The sequence below is a fragment of the Raphanus sativus genome, chromosome 6, assembly GCF_000801105.2.
Source record: "Raphanus sativus cultivar WK10039 chromosome 6, ASM80110v3, whole genome shotgun sequence".
NCBI classification, from domain to species: Eukaryota; Viridiplantae; Streptophyta; class Magnoliopsida; order Brassicales; family Brassicaceae; genus Raphanus; species Raphanus sativus.
In genome coordinates this window covers 29,544,041-29,565,773 of record NC_079516.1, presented here as the reverse complement: position 1 = coordinate 29,565,773, position 21,733 = coordinate 29,544,041, and the positions used below count along the sequence as shown (strand labels likewise).

Here is a 21,733-nt window from a genome sequence, read left to right as displayed (position 1 = left end):
ATATATAACTTCCATAATTTTGACATGAGAATTAATGAAATTTTTCATATATAAAAATATTGAACATGCATAATTTTTAAGAATATATTCCTATGAATAACTTGTGAAACACTATATATTATTAACTTTACGATTTTGAAATAGATTGCTATCTACAAAAATATTGTAAAATTTTGATTAAGTTACCTATTAGTATATATCTATATTCTATTAAAACTGAAGTACAATTAAGAAATAACTCCTAATTTACCTTAATATTTACCAACTTATGCCACTGCATTTAAAACAAATTAAATTACAAGATATGGCACTATCAAATTAAAATAATTTACAAATAAAATTACAAGATATGACACTATCATTTAATTATCTTATTACTTTAATTATATTTTCAAGATCTTCTTAAAATCTTGATTTTTAATGTGTAACAGTAATTGAAATAGTTACCTAAAAATATGTAAGAACTTCCCAAAAAAAAACCATGTAAAATTCGCCTTGAGAAAATAAACAGTCAATAATCATTTAACATTCAATCAATCAACTATATTAAATCATAAAAATAGTTATTTCAAACAATACACGAAAACAATATATTTCCAAAACAATCTAAAATAATAGCTTTCACTTTTAAGAGTTTTTTCTTTTAATTTAAATACATATTATATTTGAAAAATAAATAAAAACTGAAACTGAAATAATTTGTTAAGAAGAGAAAATTCTAAAATTCACTATAACTATATCTTCTGTAGATTTTTCGTTCCATTGATTTGAAAAAATATTTTTATTGATAAAAGACATATTAAAATAATGTTATTGCCTACTTACTTTTTGAAAATATGAAATGCATTCATTTAAACTACAAAAATATTAAATAAAATATTAAAATATATAATATATGCAAACATATAAATATAATTATAAAGACATATTAATATAAATTACATACTATCATCATTTATACCAAAATGAAACTGTACATTTTTTTACTTTCCACATAGATATTTGAATACGAAGTAAAATATAAAAATAAAAATAAATTAAAATATCATTTGCATTCAGAACGGGTTTAAATTAGTAAGCTATATAAAATATCTCAAAATTTACATATATATAAGTATACACTATCTAATTAAAATAAACTAGAATTTTGTTAAAAATAATACCGCGCTTCATAAGCGCGGGTTAAAATCTAGTAAACTTTAAAATTATAAACTAAAATGACCCACAGTATATGTAGAACTTAGAATTGTAAAAAGAATATCGTTTGACCTTCTAATTTTGCCTACACTATTATTAGAAAAAATAAATTAAAAACAAAAGGTAACCAAGACCCAAATAAGAAGGTACTCGAAACCCAATTTTTTTTTATTGTATACAAGTTATATTATTACTATTGGCAACAATAAAATTAACAACCTTTAAACTAAGCCCATTAATTGGTAATAAATTTATTAACCATATCATATATAAAAACTGAAAACATAAATAAAACTATTAAGAAAATTAAAAATTTAATATATATTAAATTAATATGCATTTAAAAATGTGTTATTTTACAATGAAAATTCAATAACGATAAATAAAATTAATTGGGTTTATAATTGTATCAGTCTTAGACTATGATATAAATATATGATATGAGAAATTTAGTTTCATTTTGACATCAACAACTTATATCGATATTGCATTTCACTAATGAAACTGTGTGTTTTATACTTGAAAATATCAATACTAATTAAATACACATATCATCTTTAAATCTCCTTTTAACATATAATATCAAAATTAAACAAATCACACACTTTTGACTGAAAAGATGTATTTTATAAAAAAATAACTTATAGACATCTAAACTTGAATGTTAAAATTCTAATAAAAATTGTTGTTACTATAAAATATAAATAATAAACCGAAAACAATCCCGCGCTTTCGAAACGCGGGTCAAAATCTAGTTTATACTTAAATCCTATGTATTCTTATAATCATATTATCATTTTATTCACATGTCAACATATAACCAGTCATCATTTCACACAACTTATCATATAATTCATAATCTAACAATCAGATCTAAGCCTACATATCATAACTCATGTAGTATAATAGCAAAATATAAACTATCTATAAATCCTTCACATGAGCCACTTCCGAGTTCTCTCTCTCTCTCTTGCCCTAAAAGCTCTCGCCTCTCGCCTCTCTCCTCACCCTAATCTCAGTCTCACGTTCGCTCTGGCATCCGGAAGGCGCGTGAGCGTCCGTTCCGACGCCGGAGGCTTTTTCTTCTTCCTTTCCCATACTTCACAGTGCGTCTCCTTTTCCTCCTCCTCTTTGTTTGTGGTCCTGGTTCGGCGGTTCCTACCAGATTAGGTGCCTGCTCGCGAAGGTGTTGAAGCTGGTTCTCGATCTGGTTGCTTTGGTATTGCAGCACAGTTGGTGGTTTCGGTTTGTACGATGGAGTCAGCTTTTCAGGGGTTTTAGATCTGACCGGTTGCCCCTTGGTCTTCTCTTTTTGACCCGACGCTCGAGTTGTGGTTTGTTCAGAGCGTCTCTCTGCTTGGAGCTTGTGGCTTGTCTGGGTTTTTAGTTGGAGTCGACACTGGATTTCAGCGATTGGTGGGTGACCCGCTGCGGTGTCGTGGTGGTTAGCATTCTCCTCTATGAAGTTAAGTGTGCGCGGTGGTTTAGACGGAGACGAGCTCGGAGCGTCGGTACGCAAGCGGAGATGGTACATGGTGCTTTTTCAGCTCGTGAGTCTTTCCTGGCTACCTTGGTTCTTTAGTCGTCTATGGCTGATTATCGGGTTCCTCAGTAAGCCTCCTCCCTTAGGATTCTCTCAATTTGTCTATGTTTTGGTTCTTCCAGAAAGTAGCAATGGCTTCTTGTCGGTTAGTTAGGCCTCTTGCGTGTTGTTCTCTCACCTTATCTGTTAGCACCAGATGAGGCATCTTTTCTGATCACAATCATCCTCTTTCGATTCTCGATTGAGGCAAGCAGAGTTGTGATTCTCGGATTTGATCACTTTGATTGTGACGGGGATGCGTTGGTCTTTAGCACATATCTCAGTACCATTGTGGAGCATTTATTCTATTATGGTAGTATGCTTGGCTAGTTATTTTGCAGGTTTTAAGAGGTTTTCAAGGCAGCGTGCAGAATCAAGTCAACCCCGTCTTTTGTGATGAGGCGAGTTGGTCGGTATAGTTTTTTTTACTATCTCTTTATATCGTCTACGCTCTTAAAGAACAATGAAGAGTGCAAGTTCTAAGATACCCCCAAAAATCAGCTACAACAGGCTACATCATGAAAAATCCGGCAGCCGAGGTAACGAGGCCGAATCCAGCATTCCTGTGGTTAACAGAGTGGGCTGAGAACGATAATCAGGTTTTAAAGATGGTATAGTGACTTTACGGAATGCGCCGGATAAGTTGGTCAATGCGAAGTAAAGGATGTAATATCTTATTTAGATCATTTTGGTGGATTCAAGCTTGTAGCCTCAGCATTGTTTGCCATTTCAGAATTATTAAAACTAGGTTCGTTTCCGCGCTACGCGCGGATTATACTCTATAATTATCCTTTTTATATATTTTATTTAAATAACTCTATGTAATTTATTAATTAATCAGAAAATAAACAGCAATAAGGTAGATGAAGATATGTTAAGTTTTTTAATATCTTCTCTTATTGAGTTTAACATTGTTCCTATTACTTTTGAGTGGGTTAATTTCATTTTTCTGGAAGACTTGAAAATATATATATACAAATAGTCAAAATTAGATATCTAAAATAGTTAAAGTATAGTCAAAGAACCAAAACTACTTAAAATATTTATTCTACTCTATTCAAATAGTCAAACCAAATCAAATTATATGTTAATTTGAGGTATTTTAACTTATATAATTCAAATTTATATGTAATATAATATTTTATTTATATATTTTAATAAATTTAAACTATACAATGAATTTAATTTTTTAAAAAATTATTTAAATGGGTTATCCGAATCCGAACCAAACCTGCAAAGATCTGAATCCAATCTGCATCAAAATTTAAAAATATCCAAATGGGATTAAAATCTTTGACTCCAAAAATCTGAAACCCGAATAGACCTGAACCAAAACTCTAATGGATAATCAAACGTCCATCCCTAATCCTAGTGATATCGATTGATGGAATGAAATAAATTTTTGTAATGTATACTGAAGTGAATTAATAACTTTTTTTATAAACTATTACCACAAACCCCCCTAAAATAATTCCAAATAATCATGTCGTCAAAGGAAATAAACTTTTACGTGTTAATCATTTACTCCTACTTGCAAGTTGCAACCACATAACTCAGAAGCAGGGTCTTGAAAAATTCTATTAAACTCACTTCCAAATCTTCCGGCTCTTTCCCTCTTGTTAGCAAAGAACTTTAGCGACTACAATACCAGCCAAACATGAAACGATTCATTCATTTTACAAAACAGTGTGTCTCTATCAAATTAGGGAAGGGAAATATTTTGCCTATCATTTACTTAAGCAGTCGCTGCATCAAACAGTTTTTCGTTACGTTTTTCTTTTCGGATAATGAAAGACGTTTGTAGGTCTTGCCACAATGTATCGGTATTGTGTGTCCCTTAAGTTTTCCAACTAAGATCAGTACACCATTTTCTCTGCTTCAGGGAATTTTTCTGAGTAAACTACTCTTGATGAATCTTCTGCATCATGATCACTTTTGCAATTTCCCTATGTTTCTAATGCTGATGCTGACACCAATAGTCCATCAAAAACTCATCTTGTAACTATGAAATGAATATGTAAGAAACTAAAGTTAGTGTCAAACAATCTCATAGCCACTGGATAAGGAATAAAAAAAAGCCAGGAAATCAGGAATGGTTCCGGTGACGTGGACCAAGCTGATGTTCATGTTCATCTTCGTCTGATTCTTCTCAATTACTCCCTTTTTTCATTAGCCAATATCTCAAAACATTGTCGCACTCAGATGGTTTCCATAAAGATTATATTTTAAAAACTCTGTTGTTGATTTCTCTATCTTTGATTTCAGCTGCAAAAATGGAGAGCAACCCGTAGGAATTAGTACTATAATCTAAACTAAAAAAGATGCAATATAAAGTTAGGCTAACAATAAGAAGCTTGTCTTCTTGTTTTCAATTTCATATTCTAGTTTTATTTTCTCATATCCATTCACCATAGTCTCTGAATTTCTTGAAACTCTAGTAAAGTTCCGATCCTAACACAAATGGCTGTAAGACAATTGTGTATATTCAACTAATGGATGTAGAACCAGTAGGTGAGTAAAAACATATGAAATAAAATCCAGTTTCAGAGAATCAATTATCAAGTAACCATACCTTGACAATGTCTTTCACAGATCCTCGCCCTCTAATAAAAACCTTACAGTGTGTTGCGCTCAACTTTTTTTAGGGAGTTTCTGTGTGGCCCGAGGATCTGTCAAACAAAATTTGTTCTGAAAAGTTCAAGGGATTTCACTCAAGACCAACCCAACTACTGTACAATAGTTCTATATTTAGCTAAGACATATATAACTTACGCTAGAAATTTTATTGACATGCACATCAAGTTTGCATCATTGACCATCCATCAATTCAAGCTTTCCATTTGTTGGCTGGCCAAGCAATCTGAATGGACTGCGATACTCATATCTCTCAAAATCAGAGAAAATGGAAACCCTCCTTATCTATTCACAAAAACACAGGTCTGACCAGCATAAGCAACAAAGAAAAACCTTAAAATCGAAAGTGCAATAGTTAAACATCAGGGAATCTTGAAATGAAAAGACAGCCCACCATGATTTACAAAAGAAAGGACCCATCTTTTGTTGAGAAAGTAATAAGGTCCCAGCTTTTGTTGAGAAAGTATTTCCTTGCCTCTGAAAACTGGTTGCAATAAGAAAACCAAAAATACATTCAATTATGTTCAATCCAGAAGACAAAGTATTAAACAGTGAACTCAATTTCGACAGCAGATCACATAATATATCGATACATTCTACCAAAAAGAAAAAATAAAGCTCAACCATTCAGATTGAGAAGGGAAAAGCCTTCGACTTTCTTCCTCCGATCATCTTCTTAGAACTTCCTCTCGCATCTGGAAGCTAAAAAAGCAGATAACAATGGCGTTTGCCAGTTTTGGTATGCAATTCGCCATTCTATTCCTATTGGTCGATTTAATCTGCCTAAGTGGACATACTGAGAGTTGATGTTATTTAGCTTTTAGTATCTTTATATATAAAAGAGGGTTTTAATCCCTTCTGGGGTGTCCACATCAGATGACAGCTCAGAAATTCGCAGCCCCACAGCTTGACACGTCACTTTAAATGAAACGCTGCGAATTGGGTTATTGAGGTGGGTTTTTGGGCTTTGTCTTTTGTTAGTTTATTGTGGCCCATGCCCCAACCCTAATCATTCACTTCGTTTCACATCTCTTCATCTTCGATTCCTCTGAGCGATGGTGCGGCGGTGGAGACGATTAAGATCCGTAACGGTGAGTTTACCTCTTTAATCGTCTTTAGTTGCGTTGTTTCGTCGGCAATTTCGGTATAAACAGGTTAGTATCTCTCTTGAGCGGTTCGCGATCTCCACAATCTATCTGCTACTCATCTTTCTCATACTCATCTCTTACTATTCTCTCTTCGTGGCTAACACAATGATGTTTTTCTGACTTGAAGTCCGGTCGGTGTTCATCGGTTGTCGAGGCGAGGCTGCTTCGTTATTGGGAGGCTAGGGAAAGTTGAAACTTGGTGCGGAGCTTATGTGGGTGGATTTGCTCCTGGTGGATGATAATGTGAGTGTTCATTACCGTTTTCATCTATATATCGATTGTTCTAAGTTCGTATTTACAGTCATCGTATTTATGAGTTCTGATTGTGTTATTCTGTTTTTAATTTTTTATTTCTCATGATTATTTTTTTTAAATAAAAAATCTCTTATTTGGTCTGATTTATTGTTCTCAGCGAACTGTATCGTGTTTATTAGCATTTGTAGTGTTTCACGGTGATCTTGATCCTGTTGTTCATTATTGTTTTTGATTTTCCTGTTAGGTAGAGTCGATATTAATGATCCGTTGAAATTCACATTGATCAGGTTTCAACAGATACATAATGTGAGCCCCATTGCAAAAAGCTTAGACCAATGGCGGTTGATTTCACCGATGAGCAGACCAAGAGTTTTACGAAGTCTTCTGTTCATCAACAAAGACTCAGTTGGTATGTCGTTGTTTACTTTAGTCTTACTCAATACACAACTTTTATTTATACAAACAGATCATCGAACTGATGATAAGATGAATTTTATATTTGTTGTGTGTGTGAAACAGGGTTCATCACGAAGGAGAAGCTAAAGAAAATGATGAAATCAACGGGGAAGAATCCAAAGGTGGAGTTTTGGGAGGTGCTGATCGATGTGGACATTGATGGCAATGGAGGCATCTATATAAGGTCTCAAAACACTTCTTAGGTATAGTATGTATATACTAAAACCTTTTAGTTAAAGTGAAGATTAAGAAACAACTTGGATAATAAAATTACAAATGAACTAATAGAAATATTCAGAGTGTTTGATGAGACAGTTTTCATATCGACACTTGAGGTAGTATTATTTTCAAATTCTTCTTTTAAAGTTTCATATCATGTATACGGAGTTCCTTATTATGTTTAACCAGGGAAGCTTGAAGATCATCAACCACCATCCCTACTTCAAGTGAACTTACAAAACATAGTCAGATTATCAGGTATTGATTGCTTAAACTTCCACCGCCTTCTTCATTTTTTCATTTATTTATATTAGCTAAAGAAGTTTTATTTGTTTTGTTCATATGTGTCAGAGAGTAGTCGTCGGCAGGTGCACAGGAGGTGGTGACGGTGAGAGATCAGCTAAAGAAGGACCGAGATCCAGATCCAGAATTGTCGTGGAGGAGACAGAGCCAGAGATTAACGACACACAAGCAGGTTAGTATAAACAAACCTTTGAACACTATCTACAGTATGACAAACCGTGAGGAGAGCCTTATATAGTTTGTTGGACATAAAACAATAGCTTGCAGGAGTACTGAAACCAAAACAAGTAATTTACGATTTAGAGACTTTGGACCTTAGAGTGAAGTCCAGATCTCCAGTCTAAATCAATTGTCAGAATCGTCTGCGCTTATGAACGACGGGCGGCCGAGATTCACACAGAAGAACAAAAGCAAAATCGTTCTCGCAAGAAGAACCATAGCTGTATCAGTGAGAGAGAGAAACCAGAACTCAAAGGTTTGTCCGCTTTGGTCAAAAGCAGAGAGATAATATAATCATTTTTGTAAGGCGTGATCTTTTTTATTCGTGTACAAACGTCAACTTCGCTTAATAAGTAGTTATCTTTCACATTTATGGGCTTTATGCATTAGTCAGGTTGTATTAGCGAGGCCCAATTGTTTCCAAACTTGCAGGTGAATGTGAATCTAGACCCAACAATTGGTTTGGTTAATGATATGATATATGACAAACTTTTTTTGGTAAAAATGTAAAGGGACTATTTTTTTTTGATATGACAAACTTACAAGGGAAGAAATTAGTAATTTTGTTTCTATCTATGCATTTTCAGCTTTTCATATTTATGATTATATAAACTCTATTATACGCTTCGTGAAAGCACTATGGTATGTTGTTAGGAACCCTGAGAGGTCCACAAAAGACCCCAAAATAGGGTGAAAAAAGTTAAGAATGAGTGAGTTTCTTAGTAGGTACAATGAATGAGTTAGCTCTTTCAGTACATCAATTTGATGATTTAATGTTTACAAGCTTACAGCCAAAAACATGAAAAGATGACAAATCAGACTACGGCGTCTAAATATATACAACCAAGCGGTAGTTGACATATCTTGACAAATATGATGATCTTTTTTTTTTAATATGATGATCAACAACCAAGATATATATCAAATAGCTGAAGATTAAATTATAAAGTATATTAAAATTTACTATCAAGTGATTATAACGTAAAATAAAATATATTGGGTAAAACCCATAAATCGTATGACACAATAAAATATATTGCATAAGTGTGATAAATATTTACAGTCTCATAAATGGCTAAAAATTTGTAAGAACCTAAATTAATAGTATAAGATAAACTATAAAATTCAAAGGATTGATAAAAAAATATAACATTTTTGACATTTGAATCATAATATTACTAAACAAATTATTTTCAACAAGATATTGACATTTGCATTACAATATTTTATAATAAAACAAAAAATTATTAACAATATATTCACAATAATGTTATTTTGTTTTAGTTATATTTTACCAATTAATATGTTTTAATCAGTTTTTCATTTGCTTACCCGCCCGTAGGGCGGGTTTTACCCTAGTCTTTATATATAAAGAAACCTTTTCCTCTCTCCCGCAATGTCCACGTATGATTACACGTCAGAAATTGGTTCATCTGTGTGCCAACACGTGTCCTCTTTAATGAAACGCAGCGTCTCTTATTTTCTCTTCCGCTCAGGCTGTATTTGGGCCTCATCTCACGTTCTGTTTGTGACCATTTTTTGTGCGGCCCAGACACAACTTGACTCGACGACAAACCCTAATCCGTGTGTTGATCCCCTTTGTGTTCTTCGTTTCACTTCGATCGGTGGAGACGATCCAGTTTCTGTAACTGAATTCGTTGTTATTGCTAGGTCTTTAATCCTCTGTTTTTAATTCTAATCAATTGATTTGTTCAGTCGGTGTTATCGTGTATAAATAGGTCGGTACATCTCTTCTGCGAATGTTGATCTTCACATCTCTCTGTTACACATCTCTAGATCTGAAGAAAGTTTTCATGGCTACCGCTTCTGTCATATATGACTCAGTGACCTTCTCCATCTTACATGTTACACTTGGAAACCTTCCACCATATTGCTTCGTCTCCTTCTTGACGATCGTTTCATCATCAGTGTTGGTCACTGAACGCAAAAGCGACAGCTACGGTGATTTAAAAAGTGACATAAAGTTTTGAGAAGGAGGCAGTACAAGAGCATGAAGGAGAGAGGAGGATATTCCCAAAGGCAAGAAAAGGATTCTAAAAAAGAAGAGAGTCTGTTCTTCAGTCGTCTACATGATGATTTTTACTTATCGCAAATAATAAAGGTATGATTATGTACTCAATAGTCAAAAGGCTGGACTTATCTACTCTTCTTACATGCGCTTTTAAATTGCATCTGAATATGATTTGTTGTTTTAGCTACATATGAATATGGTTTGAATGCTTAGTACGTATTTTTTTTTTCTTTTTTTCGTTTCTAATTAATAATTTTGGATTTTCTGTATCATTCTTGAATCATACTGACTTGCATATCCAGTTTCTTTTGTTTCCTATTTCTATCCTTTTCATTTCTATCCTCCTATTGATTTGCTATGTTAGGTGGGCACTAGGTGTTGTTGCGTTTGAGAAGATAAAAAAAATCACGACATTACTTTCCAAACAAATATTTTACATTTTAACATAGTCTAGGAAACATTTTTGCTTCTGCAGGCAACTTATATCTGAACTCCACACTAGCAACAAATTTTACTTTGACACCAACATTGCTGCCATCAAAAAGGTCGCAAGCAGGTAACATCTCAAACTGTTTCGGCTTGAACTTAAATTTAAATATTTGTTAATATTTGGCAAAGATATGTTTCTGTGCAGTGCAGCAGGAGAGGTTTTCACATGTGTTGATACCATGGAAGGAATAAAAAAAATTTGAATTAGTTGGAGAACTCAACACGTTCGCCTCTGGCTCTAATGAGCAGGTAAATAAATACCACCAAAAAAAGAACATATATTGGACTTTGATTGTTTAGCTGTCAAGGAAAGTGGTGCAGAACATTCATCTTTCCGGTGGAAGTTTGCTCGGGGTTTCATGCCGAGGACCGACTGTTACTGAGATCGTTGACAGCATGGTGGAGAGGAATCAATATGCTTTTTGTCCTTGGTGGTAGTGGAAAACATGCTGGTGCCAATGCTATACCCAATGAGGTTGCTACTTATTAAGACAAAAACTGTATCCATTGAACAAAGTTTTTTGCTTTGATTTACTCTTATCACACTCTATTTTTCACTGTTTTCAGTGTCTCAAAAGAAGGATGAAGGTAGCCGTGGTTGGTGTACCTAAAACCATAGACAATAATATTTTGCATATGGATAAAACATTTGGGTTTGCACTGCTGTTGAAGAAGCACAACGAGCTATAAACTCTGCATACATCGAGGTAGGTACTTTCAAGCAAAAATAATTACACTCTTTTAAAACAGATTAATTAAAAAAGATGTTTCTTTTGATTTGTATGGTCATTGTGATCAGGCAGATAGTGCATATCATGGCATAGGTGTTGTGAAACTGATGGGTCGTAGCAGTGGATTCATCGCCATGCAAGCATCCTTAGCCAGCGGACAAGTCGACATTTGTCTCTTTCCCGAGGTACGTTCTGTTTTTATCTTAAATTGTCAGAAACACAGAGAAAGATATTTTGTTTATAACTAAAAGTCTTTCTAATTTGTAAAGGTTCCTTTCAAACTCCATGGACCTGATGGTGTACTGAAACATCTGAACTACCTTATCGAAACAATAGGCTCTGCTGTAGTTTGCTTTGCGGAAGGAGCAGGACAGGTAACAAAACTCTGAACTCAAAACCTCTCAATGAAAGAGAACGTTGACCTCCTCTCCCCTACTTTGATTATTGCAGAGTTTTCTTGAGAATACAAATGCAAAAGATGCATCTGGAAATAAAGTACTCGGTGACATTGGTGTTCACATCAACAAGAAGTTTGTTAGTGGTATTTCAAATCATTTGTTTTAAATGATCATGTACATAAAACAAGTTAATTCATGAAACAAACATATAACTAATAGAGAAAATAACTATGCTCCAGTTGACTTTAATTTTAAGATTTTTTTTGTGAGTTAGACTAAAACTAACATTAAAATAAAGTAAATAAATTTATTTCAATATTTTATTATAATTAGGCAAATATATAATTTATAAAATTTGTAAAATTGTTCTAAAATACTTAATCACATTGATGCTGTTTTAATTAAAAGTAAATTAAAATTTTAAAATAAAATTATACTTATAGTTTGTCTATCCGCCCGCCCGTAGGGCGGGTTTACCCTAGTAGTATAGATATAAAAAAAAAACTTGATGTGATTGTAGGATTGTTTTTGTCCACGTGCTACTCATAATTACGTGCGGAAAATCGCCGTAAGCAATAAAAAGTCAGAAAAGTCCTCTATGTCATCTTAATCCTCATAACGCTGAAATGATAAGGCCCATTAATAACAAACTACAAGTCCAAAATATCAGACGATAAAAAAAAAACTCGGATCCTTAAACCCTAGTTTCCTCACCGCTGACCATTTCCGGCAATCGCACCAGTCTCATGGCGAAATCCCTATCACGCTCCGCTCTCTCCCGAGTCGCTGCTCGTTTCTTTCCCACCTCCAGGGCCGCCTCTCCTTCTCACCTCATCTCCCGTCGATCCTCACCGACGCTTTTTCACGCCGTCGGATTCATCCCCACTTCGTCCCACCTAACTACGATCCGAACCCGGATGGATAGATCCGGTGGATCTTATTCCCCCCTAAACTCCGGATCCAACTTCAACGACCGGCCACCTACTGAAATGGCGCCGCTATTCCCAGGTTGCGACTACGACCATTGGCTTATCGTCATGGAAAAGCCCGGCGGCGAAAACGCTAGTCGACAGCAAATGATCGATTGCTATGTTCAAACCCTAGCCAAAATTGTAGGCAGGTAAGATTCTTCTTCTTCCCCATTTTCTATAACCTGAAACAAACTCCTAGTCACTATTGTTTATCAGTGAGGAAGAAGCTAAGAGAAAGATCTACAATGTCTCTTGCGAGAGGTATTTCGGTTTTGGCTGTGAGATTGATGAGGAGACATCAAACAAACTGGAAGGTTATCTCTTTTGTTCCAACACACAGGCATGGTCACTAGATGTGTGTTAATGATTGTGATTGATTTCTCGTGAGTTTCAGGGATTCCTGGTGTTCTCTTCGTTCTTCCCGACTCTTATGTTGATCCTGAGTACAAAGATTACGGAGGTTAGTACATCATTGATTAGTTCTTTAATGTCCTGTGTATAACTGATTGACCTTAGTAAGGGTTTCTCTGTGTTTGTTGAATGTTGTAGCTGAGTTGTTTGTGAACGGGGAAGTAGTTCCTCGTCCACCAGAGAGGCAGCGGAGGATGACAGAGTTAACGACTCAGAGAAGCTCTGATAAACCAAAGTACCATGACAAAACTAGATATGTCCGACGGAGAGAAAACATGCGCTGACTCTAATTATCAAAGTCTAAGCTAGACATCTTTCTCTTTGAACTCGTATCTAGTTGCCTCCTTAATACTCTATTTTCTTCAATCTGTGCGGATAATGTGAATGATAATCATGATGATGATGGTCTGTTGGTTCTTTTTAGGCGTGTTTAATAGGGTGCTTTTCCGCCGTATTTGATACTCTAAACCCATATATGGCCATCCTCTTTGAGTGTGATCATCACCAGCTTAACTCCAAAGGGATCAAGTGTTTGCTTATTATTTGAACCTAAGCTTTGTCATCACTTCGGCCATACTCCCAAGGATCTAATCGTAGGTGCACGACACTTGGGTATTCCGTTGGGAAATCAAGCCCAAACCGCAATTAGAGGAATCTAAAGACAAACAAAGCGATATATTTTAATATTTAGTTTAAACTCCAATACTAATCGATTCGTTGTAGTCTACTTGCTGAGCAAACTTTCAAAGTCATACATTGTACTTGCTACAAATCATAAGACATCTCTGATTGAAAGTGTAGTATTATCAACTACAAGGTTAAACTTTTGTCAAATTTTGAGAGACGGTTCTGTTTCTTGAGAATAATATAATCAAACACTACATAACTATTAGTTTTTCTAAACACGTGTAGAAAAAATTGGGATATAATACTTGCTAATATTGGAGCTAGCATGTATCTTTGTGGTCAAGTAGTAGATGAGGCCTCAGAATAAACATGGAGGAAATGGGGAAAGAATACTTGCTAAAATATTGGGGCTTGCCTGCATCATCGTGAAACCTGGAATGTGCTACAACACTTCCACAAGGTTCAAGTCTTTTTTTTAAATAAAGTCACAGTTATGTGAAAAGTATGTGGGTAAGTAAGCCAACGAGCTCCAGCCCAGACAGTTTAAATGGTAATTTGGGATTGAGCTTCAACTTTGATCCTCACCTTTTTATGAATCAAAACAAGCTTTAAAACAGGTATATAAATTTCTTATAGTTACAAAATAATTCTTGGAAAATAACCACTAAGACTGGGTAAAAAACTCAAATCAGAATTGAACTGAATGAATCTGATCCGGAAAAATAGTACCGAACATTAGTAAAATATCCGAATAGATTCAAAGTTTGGGTATCTTTGGATGGTTCAGCTCCAGAATCTGCTGCTGCGTTTGTCCCTCTGAGATACGTCTCTTTCACATCACATCCCCTTCTTAAAATGTTGTAATCCACTCGTAGAAGATTTTGAGTTTTTTTTTCTGAATCCCAAGACTCCGATGCGAGATTAGCCTTCTTCTGACTTTACGATGAGTTAGAAATACATCTTAGTTTTCCTTGTCGGAATCTTTCAGTACATATCGCTGATCGTGACTACATGATGAAGTTGAATCATGCGGTTCGTTGTTAGGTTTGGATCGTGTTTACTTGAGAGAGTTAAGCACTGTTATCTTACCAATACTAGCTAGAGTAGAGCAAGCAACTTGATTAGTCGTTGAGATTTGAGCTGTTATCCACAAAGTTAGTTTTTTTCTGTCTTGTCTTTACTTTGCTTGTCATCGTGAGTTTCAGCTGGAGATAAAATTGTTCTTTTCTTGTTGAACCAGGAAACCAAGAGTTTCATAGAGAGAAAGTTTCTCTTACCTTTTAGTGACAAAGATGTTTGTAAGAACCTTTCAAATCTGCCCACTGAGTTTAATGATTTACTCTTGTGGTGAGGCTTTAATTCTATGTTTTTTTTTATTTAAAATTTCTAGGAATTGTATAAATATGTTAGAGCATGTCCAATGCAGAGATTCTCTTGCTCGATTACCAATGTAAGCTTTTAATTTTTTTTTCTTTTTTTTAACTAAAAAAAAAGATGTGCCAATCGCGGGTTCCCACATGGCAGTGGGATCCGCGCACAGTAACAAATCTGATCCTTAGTTAAGGATTAATTTGCTTCAAATTCTTAAATCCATTGGAGCCCACACATTATTATACTAATTTATTTCTAAAGATTTTTGGTTAAAGAATCCCATTGGACTTGCTCTTATGATCTTACTATGTGTTAATCATTACACTTTTTAATATGAGCAGTGACTCTCGAAGCACCTATGGAAGATGAGGAGGGCGATGTGGTGGATGAAATGATAAAGATAGTTTATCAAAAAAAAAATAGAAAAAGATAGTGATTCTTCCCATTCAGACACAGATCCAGGTAGCCTCTGGTTACTCACATAAAAAAATGAATCTTTTGTTCTTTTATGTTCTTATGTGTCTCTTGTTTCAGCTGCTGAGAGACAGCAAATGTTGGAAGACATGGTTGCCTAAGATGCAACTGGGCCAAATAAGTTTCTACTCTAGAAAAGATGGTAATTCAGATCGGTATATTGTTACGAGAGTACACCTAGAGGTCATTATGAGTTGGAAACATAAGAGGATTTAAGGGGTGCACCTTCGCATGTCCAAGAAGTTGATAATTTGGGTGATGAAACTTCGGATGATGATAGTGTTTATGTTAGGGATGATTGTGAAGATTTATTAGTGGTAGATTGATATGATAGTTTGTATGTTTGTGTGGTGATTTTTATGAACAAGATAATGTTTTATGGGGTTTTAAACAATTTAATATTTATTAGATTTTTTAATAATTTAAATTGTTTTTAGTACAAATATTTGAATTAAATATTACATTAAAAATAAAATCAATTCATAATTATTATTAATAAAATTTTGAATAATTTAAAAACTAATTAATAACACGAAACATTTGCTATCTTTGCTATTATTGGAAACATCAAATTAATAAGTTTCGATAACATTTGTACAACGTTATTATAAATATTAACAATTGTATAAACGAAAACCCTATTGTTTTACAGTTAACTATAGCATAAACAAAAACCGCTATTAAAAGTGTCAGACCTATTATAACGGGCGTTGTTAGAGTGGACAAGAAAGCTTTATTATACATGACTCTTAGCGTTTTTCTTCCGCTATTACTACCCTTATTTTCTGTAGTGAAATTTGAATAAAAGCTCTCACACACATATAGAGAGAGACACGCAAAACGCTTTCTTAGACTCAGCCATTCATGGTCATTCGAAAACAATTTCTTTTTATTCAGATAGATCACAAATTTCTCGGAAATGGATTTAATTGGGCCACAAGTCATGGTTTAGGGTTTTGCCCCATGCTTTCGCTACACTTCTCGAGACACCCATAAATCATCTCCGATCCTCGCATGAAAAATCAGCAAAACACAAGAGAGAAGGTCATTAGGGTTTTAGAACTTGCTGCGCAAGAAACTCATGAGGAACACACTTAACAATTACGGCATAGACCCTCAACGGTGTATATAACTCTCTGATCGTCCACGGTTAATGGGCATGCCACACTCGCTCACTCGGCCTATGGGGTTCTATCCCGTCTGACGGGCGATGCATTAATTTTTTCGAGGCTTGAAATCATTTGTGTACTAACCCTGCAATCACCACATGTCATTTCCCAGTGTTTTAGCCTCACTTGCACGATCTCACGAATCACTCCAGATAAGTCACCAGTTCTTCCATTACTCCAGCCCAAGCACGCTCAACTCTGAAGTTCTAAATGGATGCTTGACTGAAAAGGTTAGTCAACTTTAGTAACATAGGTAGCCAAATAAATTCTCTTAATTATTTCCTCATATACCAGAAATTGGGATGTTGCAATTCACCCCCACTCACAGAGCGCAACGCCCCTGTTGTGCACCAAGACAAAACACAAGATGCCTCTCGGGTCAGAACATAGATAGTTAACCAGCTCTGATATCACTTGTAACACCCTGACTGCATTTGGCTAATGGGTCTTCAACGCTCTCTCATTCGGCCATGGGCCCCATCCCGTCTGACGGACGGTTCATTAATTTTTCGAAAACTCGAAATCACTGTTTACTAACCCTATAATCACCACATGACCTTTCCCCTTGTTTTGGTCTCACTCGCACAATCGCACGAATTAGTTCCTGATAGATCACTTATCCGTCCACTACTTCAGCCCAAACACATTTAACTATAAAATTCTAAATAGATGCGTGACCGAAAAAGTAGGTACAGTTTAATGGATAAAGTTGTCAAATCAATTCTCTTAAGATTTTCCACATATATAAAAAAATTGAAATGTTATATATATTTTGAATTGTTTTCATGCTTTCGTTGCATACTCGATTAATGCAATCAAAGTTTTTGTTGCATCTAGACATCTTATATTGTTCTTATGGTCTTCTGTTGATTTTTGTGTTATTTCAGGTTATAACAATGAAAGTTTGGATGCAAACTAGTGTAATAAGTGATAACAATACAGACCATAACAAAGTATTTAAAAGATCGTGTTGGACAGAAATTCCCCATCCTAGATCAATCCGATTTTTTTCGGGAAAATTGGGAAAGTACATTAAAAGGATTAGTAAATTCTCCATATACCATAATATGAACAAGAAGTTGTCCACTTAACATAATATTTTTATTAAACTTTCAATTAAGCCCCTAATCTAAGTTTAAAACAATTTTTTTTTTATTTTTTTATTTAAAAAAGTAAAAACGTAAAAAAAAATAAATAAGTAAAAAAGTAAAAAAAAAAGGTAAAAAGGTAAAAAATGACAAAGAGATAGTAAATAGGGAAAAGGGGATAATCGATTTACTTAGAACCTTAATTTCACCTTATCCTTAGGCGATAGAGGAGAAGACGATTTCAAGAGCTCGCCGTCGACGGTGTTCCTCCTTAGTCATCGGGTTGTCAAAGCTCTTGGTCGCCGGTGTTCCTTTTGCCCTCTAAGACTCCGCCGGTGTTCTTCGTCTTCTTAATCGCAGTCTCAGTATCGACGATTCACTTCGCCGAACGCAACTGAAGGTCGTACCTCACCAATAACTGAAGCTCGTGCCTCGCCGCTCTGTGAATGTACTCTCTCATTTCCAGTTTCAAGTCAATCAATCAAGACATTGAGGTTTGTTTGCGATTTTTTTTTGCATGTCTTTGTATCTTTTACTTGAGTCTTTTGTAATCATAGTTTGACTGTGATAAGTATTGATTTTAGTTTCTGTGAATGATTTATGATTCTATCTACTCAAAGTCACATACTTTTTTGAATTTTGGTTTGTCGCAACCAATCTCTTCGAACTGTATGTTTCTCTCGTGACATTGAGGCAAATTGGTTAGGTATTTGATTGGGTTTTGACATCTATAAAGCTTGTAAAAGTATGTGGTTTTCATTGATGTATGGCTTAGGTGATTTTGTTGGATTTTTTTTCACTAGAATGTTTGTATTTGGATGATTGTTTTATGAATAAAAGTAGCATGAATATTGATTGTTGTGATTGTATTTGTTTCTTTGTACATTGTTCTCAGACACCTCGAGCTTTTCAGGTTTGTATAATAACTTGTGACTTGTTTCTCATGTCTTTCTTTTTAAAATTTTCAGTCTTTCTTTATCATAGTTTGCGCTTCGTAAGTATAGATTTTAGTTGAGATAGTTTGTGTTACTCATTTAGGTGTCTATGTTATCATAGTTTAATTCTTGTTGATGTTTTTGATCGCTAAGTTAGTAAAGTTTTAAACATTTTTCTTGTTTGTCAACGCTTAAGTGATAATTGGTTGTTTGTGTTGGTGATTGTATTTGTTTAATTGTTCACAGGTATGATGATGGATCAGTTGCCTAAATACCTATTCAGAGAGGGAACTGAAACACAAGTTGAGAAGGTCAACAACACTTGTCGAACTTCCATACTTAAGGTGGAGAAGTACGTTGAAGCAGAGTACAATGAAGTGTTGGGTGATCCGCTATTTGCTCAGGTTATAGCCATCTATGTGCACAAGCTTAAGTACTCGGGGAGAGTGATCCACAGCTTCGTTTGTAAGCAGCTTCTGACCGCAAAGCGCCATGAGTTGTGGTTCCACTTTGCTAGGAGGCCTCTCAGATTTGCAATGCAAGAACTCCATGCGATCACTGGTCTGAAATATAAAGACGACGAGACTGACTTGGAGATTGATAATTGGAAAGATGATAAAGGGTTTTGGAGTAAGTTGCTGAGGAGAAAAGAAAAAAAAATTGCTTACTGGAAATCAGGAAGAAGCATCTGAAGGCTTCTAATACGTGGTCTCGTATCGATAGGCTGAGGATGGTATATTTGTGTGTGATCATTGGTATAGCTATGGCAAAGGATGAGAGGGTTGCCATCCCACACAAGTACATCAAGCTGGTTATGGATTTTGAGAAGATGAGAAGATATCCGTGGGGTCTTCATTCTTTTGATGCGCTTGTGACTTCCATCATAGTAGCTAGGGATAAAGTGAAGACGCAGAAATATTATGTCATAGATGGATTCTTGTATGCACTTCAAATTTGGTTGATGGAGGCTATTCCAGACATCGGGTCTCTTGTGGGTAAGAAGCTCAGAGAAGGTGTCACTAGCATGAGATGCAGTGATTGGAAAGGATATGCTATGGTTTCCTATGATGATATTACTAGCATTGAGTCTAATTTTCCATCCACTGTAAGTTATGGTTCCTTTAATTAATGTGATTGAATTTCATGATTGTTAATGTTTGTATCTAACTTTTTTACTTTGTTTGTTTTGTAGGATGATGTATTTCCATACATCTCTTCAACTGGGAATTGAAATATCATTGTTGATGCTGGATTGGAACGAGAGGATGAGATGAAGGACAAAAGGGTTGATCTGATCATTGACAGTACAGACAGAAGTATGACTGGAGTAAGCATGTTTGGGGTTTTCAGGAAACTGTACAACCATATGCATGCAGTTCTGAGGATGATGGTTCAAAGGAAGAAGAGGCTGGAGAAACAAGTGATTATCGAGTGGAAGAGGAAATAGAAGCTGCCCATGTGTCTCCTGCGAAGAAGAGAAAGAACCAGTATCAGGATATTGGTGCCTAGTCAAGGAAGAAGAGGTTAATTTTAGGGTTTGAGGTCCGCGAGTAATTGATGACCAGTTTACGAAATTAGAGGAGAAGATCCTTTCATCTCAGACTCAGGTTGGTGTTCCGGTTGGTGTTCCGTCTGGTGTTCCATCTGGTCTTCCGGCTTATACTCTCATACTCCTGCTGATGCTACGACATCTAGTGACCCTCCTGCTCGTGGTTATACTCCTATTCTGGCGTCTACTGATCCTGCTCCTGGTATTGCTCCTGCTACTGCTCCTAGTACTACTACTTCCCGCAGTCGAGCTTCTGCTCCATCACGCAATAAAGCTCTGGTTCCTTCTCAAACTGGTGGGCCTGCAAATGCTGCGAAGACAAGGTCCCAGACAAAGGTAAACAAGAAATAGATATTTTCTCATGTAATTTTGTTGTTCTTACGGTTTGTAATACTAATGTAAGGATGATGTTTCGTTGTCTGTGTGTAATACTGATGTAAGGATGATGTTGCTGTTGTAAGGATGATGTTGCTGTTGTAAGGATGATGTTGCTGTTGTAATATATATGTTTTAAGAAGTATTAATGTCGTGTTCTGTGTGTTTATAACCAGGATGCGGATTTGTCTGATGTGTGTGGCAGATTATTTAGCTCCTTAGATGAAAATTTAGGGACCCAAGAGCACTTACAGAAGACAATAGGCAACCTTACACAAGAGTCAAATGTTAAAGGATTTGATCCATCTCAAGACAAGCAATCCGAAGACCATGATGCTTTCATTACACCATTGACTTCTTTCCGGCCACAGAACTCGAACCCTCCATTCTTGACTAATATTGATGATCTAGAAGTCTGTTGCAAAGATAGCGACTATGCATTGGTTTATATTCCAGAAGAAAAATGGTCCAAACTAACTGAATGGATCTTGAATCCCAAGTAAGTACTATTGTCTTGTCTGGTTTTATTTTTTTTCTCAATTCTGGCTCATAAACATCGTCACACTAATGCTTCTTCTTTATAGAGCAATTCAGATTGGGCCATCTAAATTTGATGCAGAGTTAGCTGCCCGTATAATTGGGCCTAATCAATGGATCAAGAACTACGTAAGTTTAGCTCAGAGCTGGTTATTTTGTAGATTGAATTAAGTTGTTGATTCTCATTCCTAACAGTTTTGTATTGTCCATTTCAGGACATGGACGCCATGATGTATTTGTTTCAAGAACCAACCTCATTGTGTTGATGGAAGCCAACCCAAGTAGCATTTATGAGCTGTTTGTTTAGTACTCAGATAATCTCTGCTTACGGCAGGTTTGACGGGAACAGGAGAGGTTACAAAATCGACAAGACTCTTCTAGAGTATGGAAGAGGTGAGCTTCCATACCACGTACGTACAGATTCAGTATGGAACGTTGATGTAGATCGTCTGTACATCCCGGTTTTTGTTAACCAAAACCATTGGATCTCTATGTGCGTTAATCTTGTGAACCGGACAATTGAGGTCTTCGATTGTGGGGGTAGGAAGAACAACAGGTCTGTG

The 21,733-nt window shown here is 35.4% G+C and overlaps 1 protein-coding gene, 1 long non-coding RNA gene and 1 pseudogene across 2 annotated transcripts; 2 read left to right on the top strand and 1 right to left on the bottom strand.

The window, feature by feature from the left end:
* Window positions 1-4,199: 4,199 nt before the first annotated feature.
* LOC108835614 (uncharacterized) lies at window positions 4,200-6,223 on the bottom strand. Its single transcript, XR_001946991.2, has 5 exons — window positions 6,038-6,223; window positions 5,808-5,897; window positions 5,552-5,698; window positions 5,352-5,448; window positions 4,200-5,044 (listed from the first exon to the last, which is right to left on the bottom strand). It is a non-coding gene; the product is annotated as an uncharacterized LOC108835614 (long non-coding RNA).
* Window positions 6,224-9,409: 3,186 nt separating this feature from the next.
* Window positions 9,410-11,936, top strand: LOC108837954 (ATP-dependent 6-phosphofructokinase 5, chloroplastic-like; annotated as a pseudogene).
* Window positions 11,937-12,302: 366 nt separating this feature from the next.
* Window positions 12,303-13,464, top strand: LOC108806479 (multiple organellar RNA editing factor 6, mitochondrial). The gene is made up of 4 exons (XM_018578614.2): window positions 12,303-12,783; window positions 12,851-12,948; window positions 13,029-13,094; window positions 13,184-13,464. The coding sequence occupies exons 1-4, from the start codon at window positions 12,410-12,412 to the stop codon at window positions 13,327-13,329; spliced, it is 684 nt and encodes a 227-aa protein (XP_018434116.1). The 5' UTR covers window positions 12,303-12,409; the 3' UTR covers window positions 13,330-13,464.
* Window positions 13,465-21,733: the final 8,269 nt, after the last annotated feature.

Bases quoted from the DNA above. Each gene is read 5' to 3' on its own strand.
- LOC108806479 (XM_018578614.2), top strand. From the start codon at position 12,410: ATGGCGAAATCCCTATCACGCTCCGCTCTCTCCCGAGTCGCTGCTCGT. The intron at 12,949-13,028 runs GTTATCTCTTTT...CGTGAGTTTCAG, and splicing joins GACATCAAACAAACTGGAAG to GGATTCCTGGTGTTCTCTTC. The intron at 13,095-13,183 runs GTTAGTACATCA...TGAATGTTGTAG, and splicing joins TGAGTACAAAGATTACGGAG to CTGAGTTGTTTGTGAACGGG.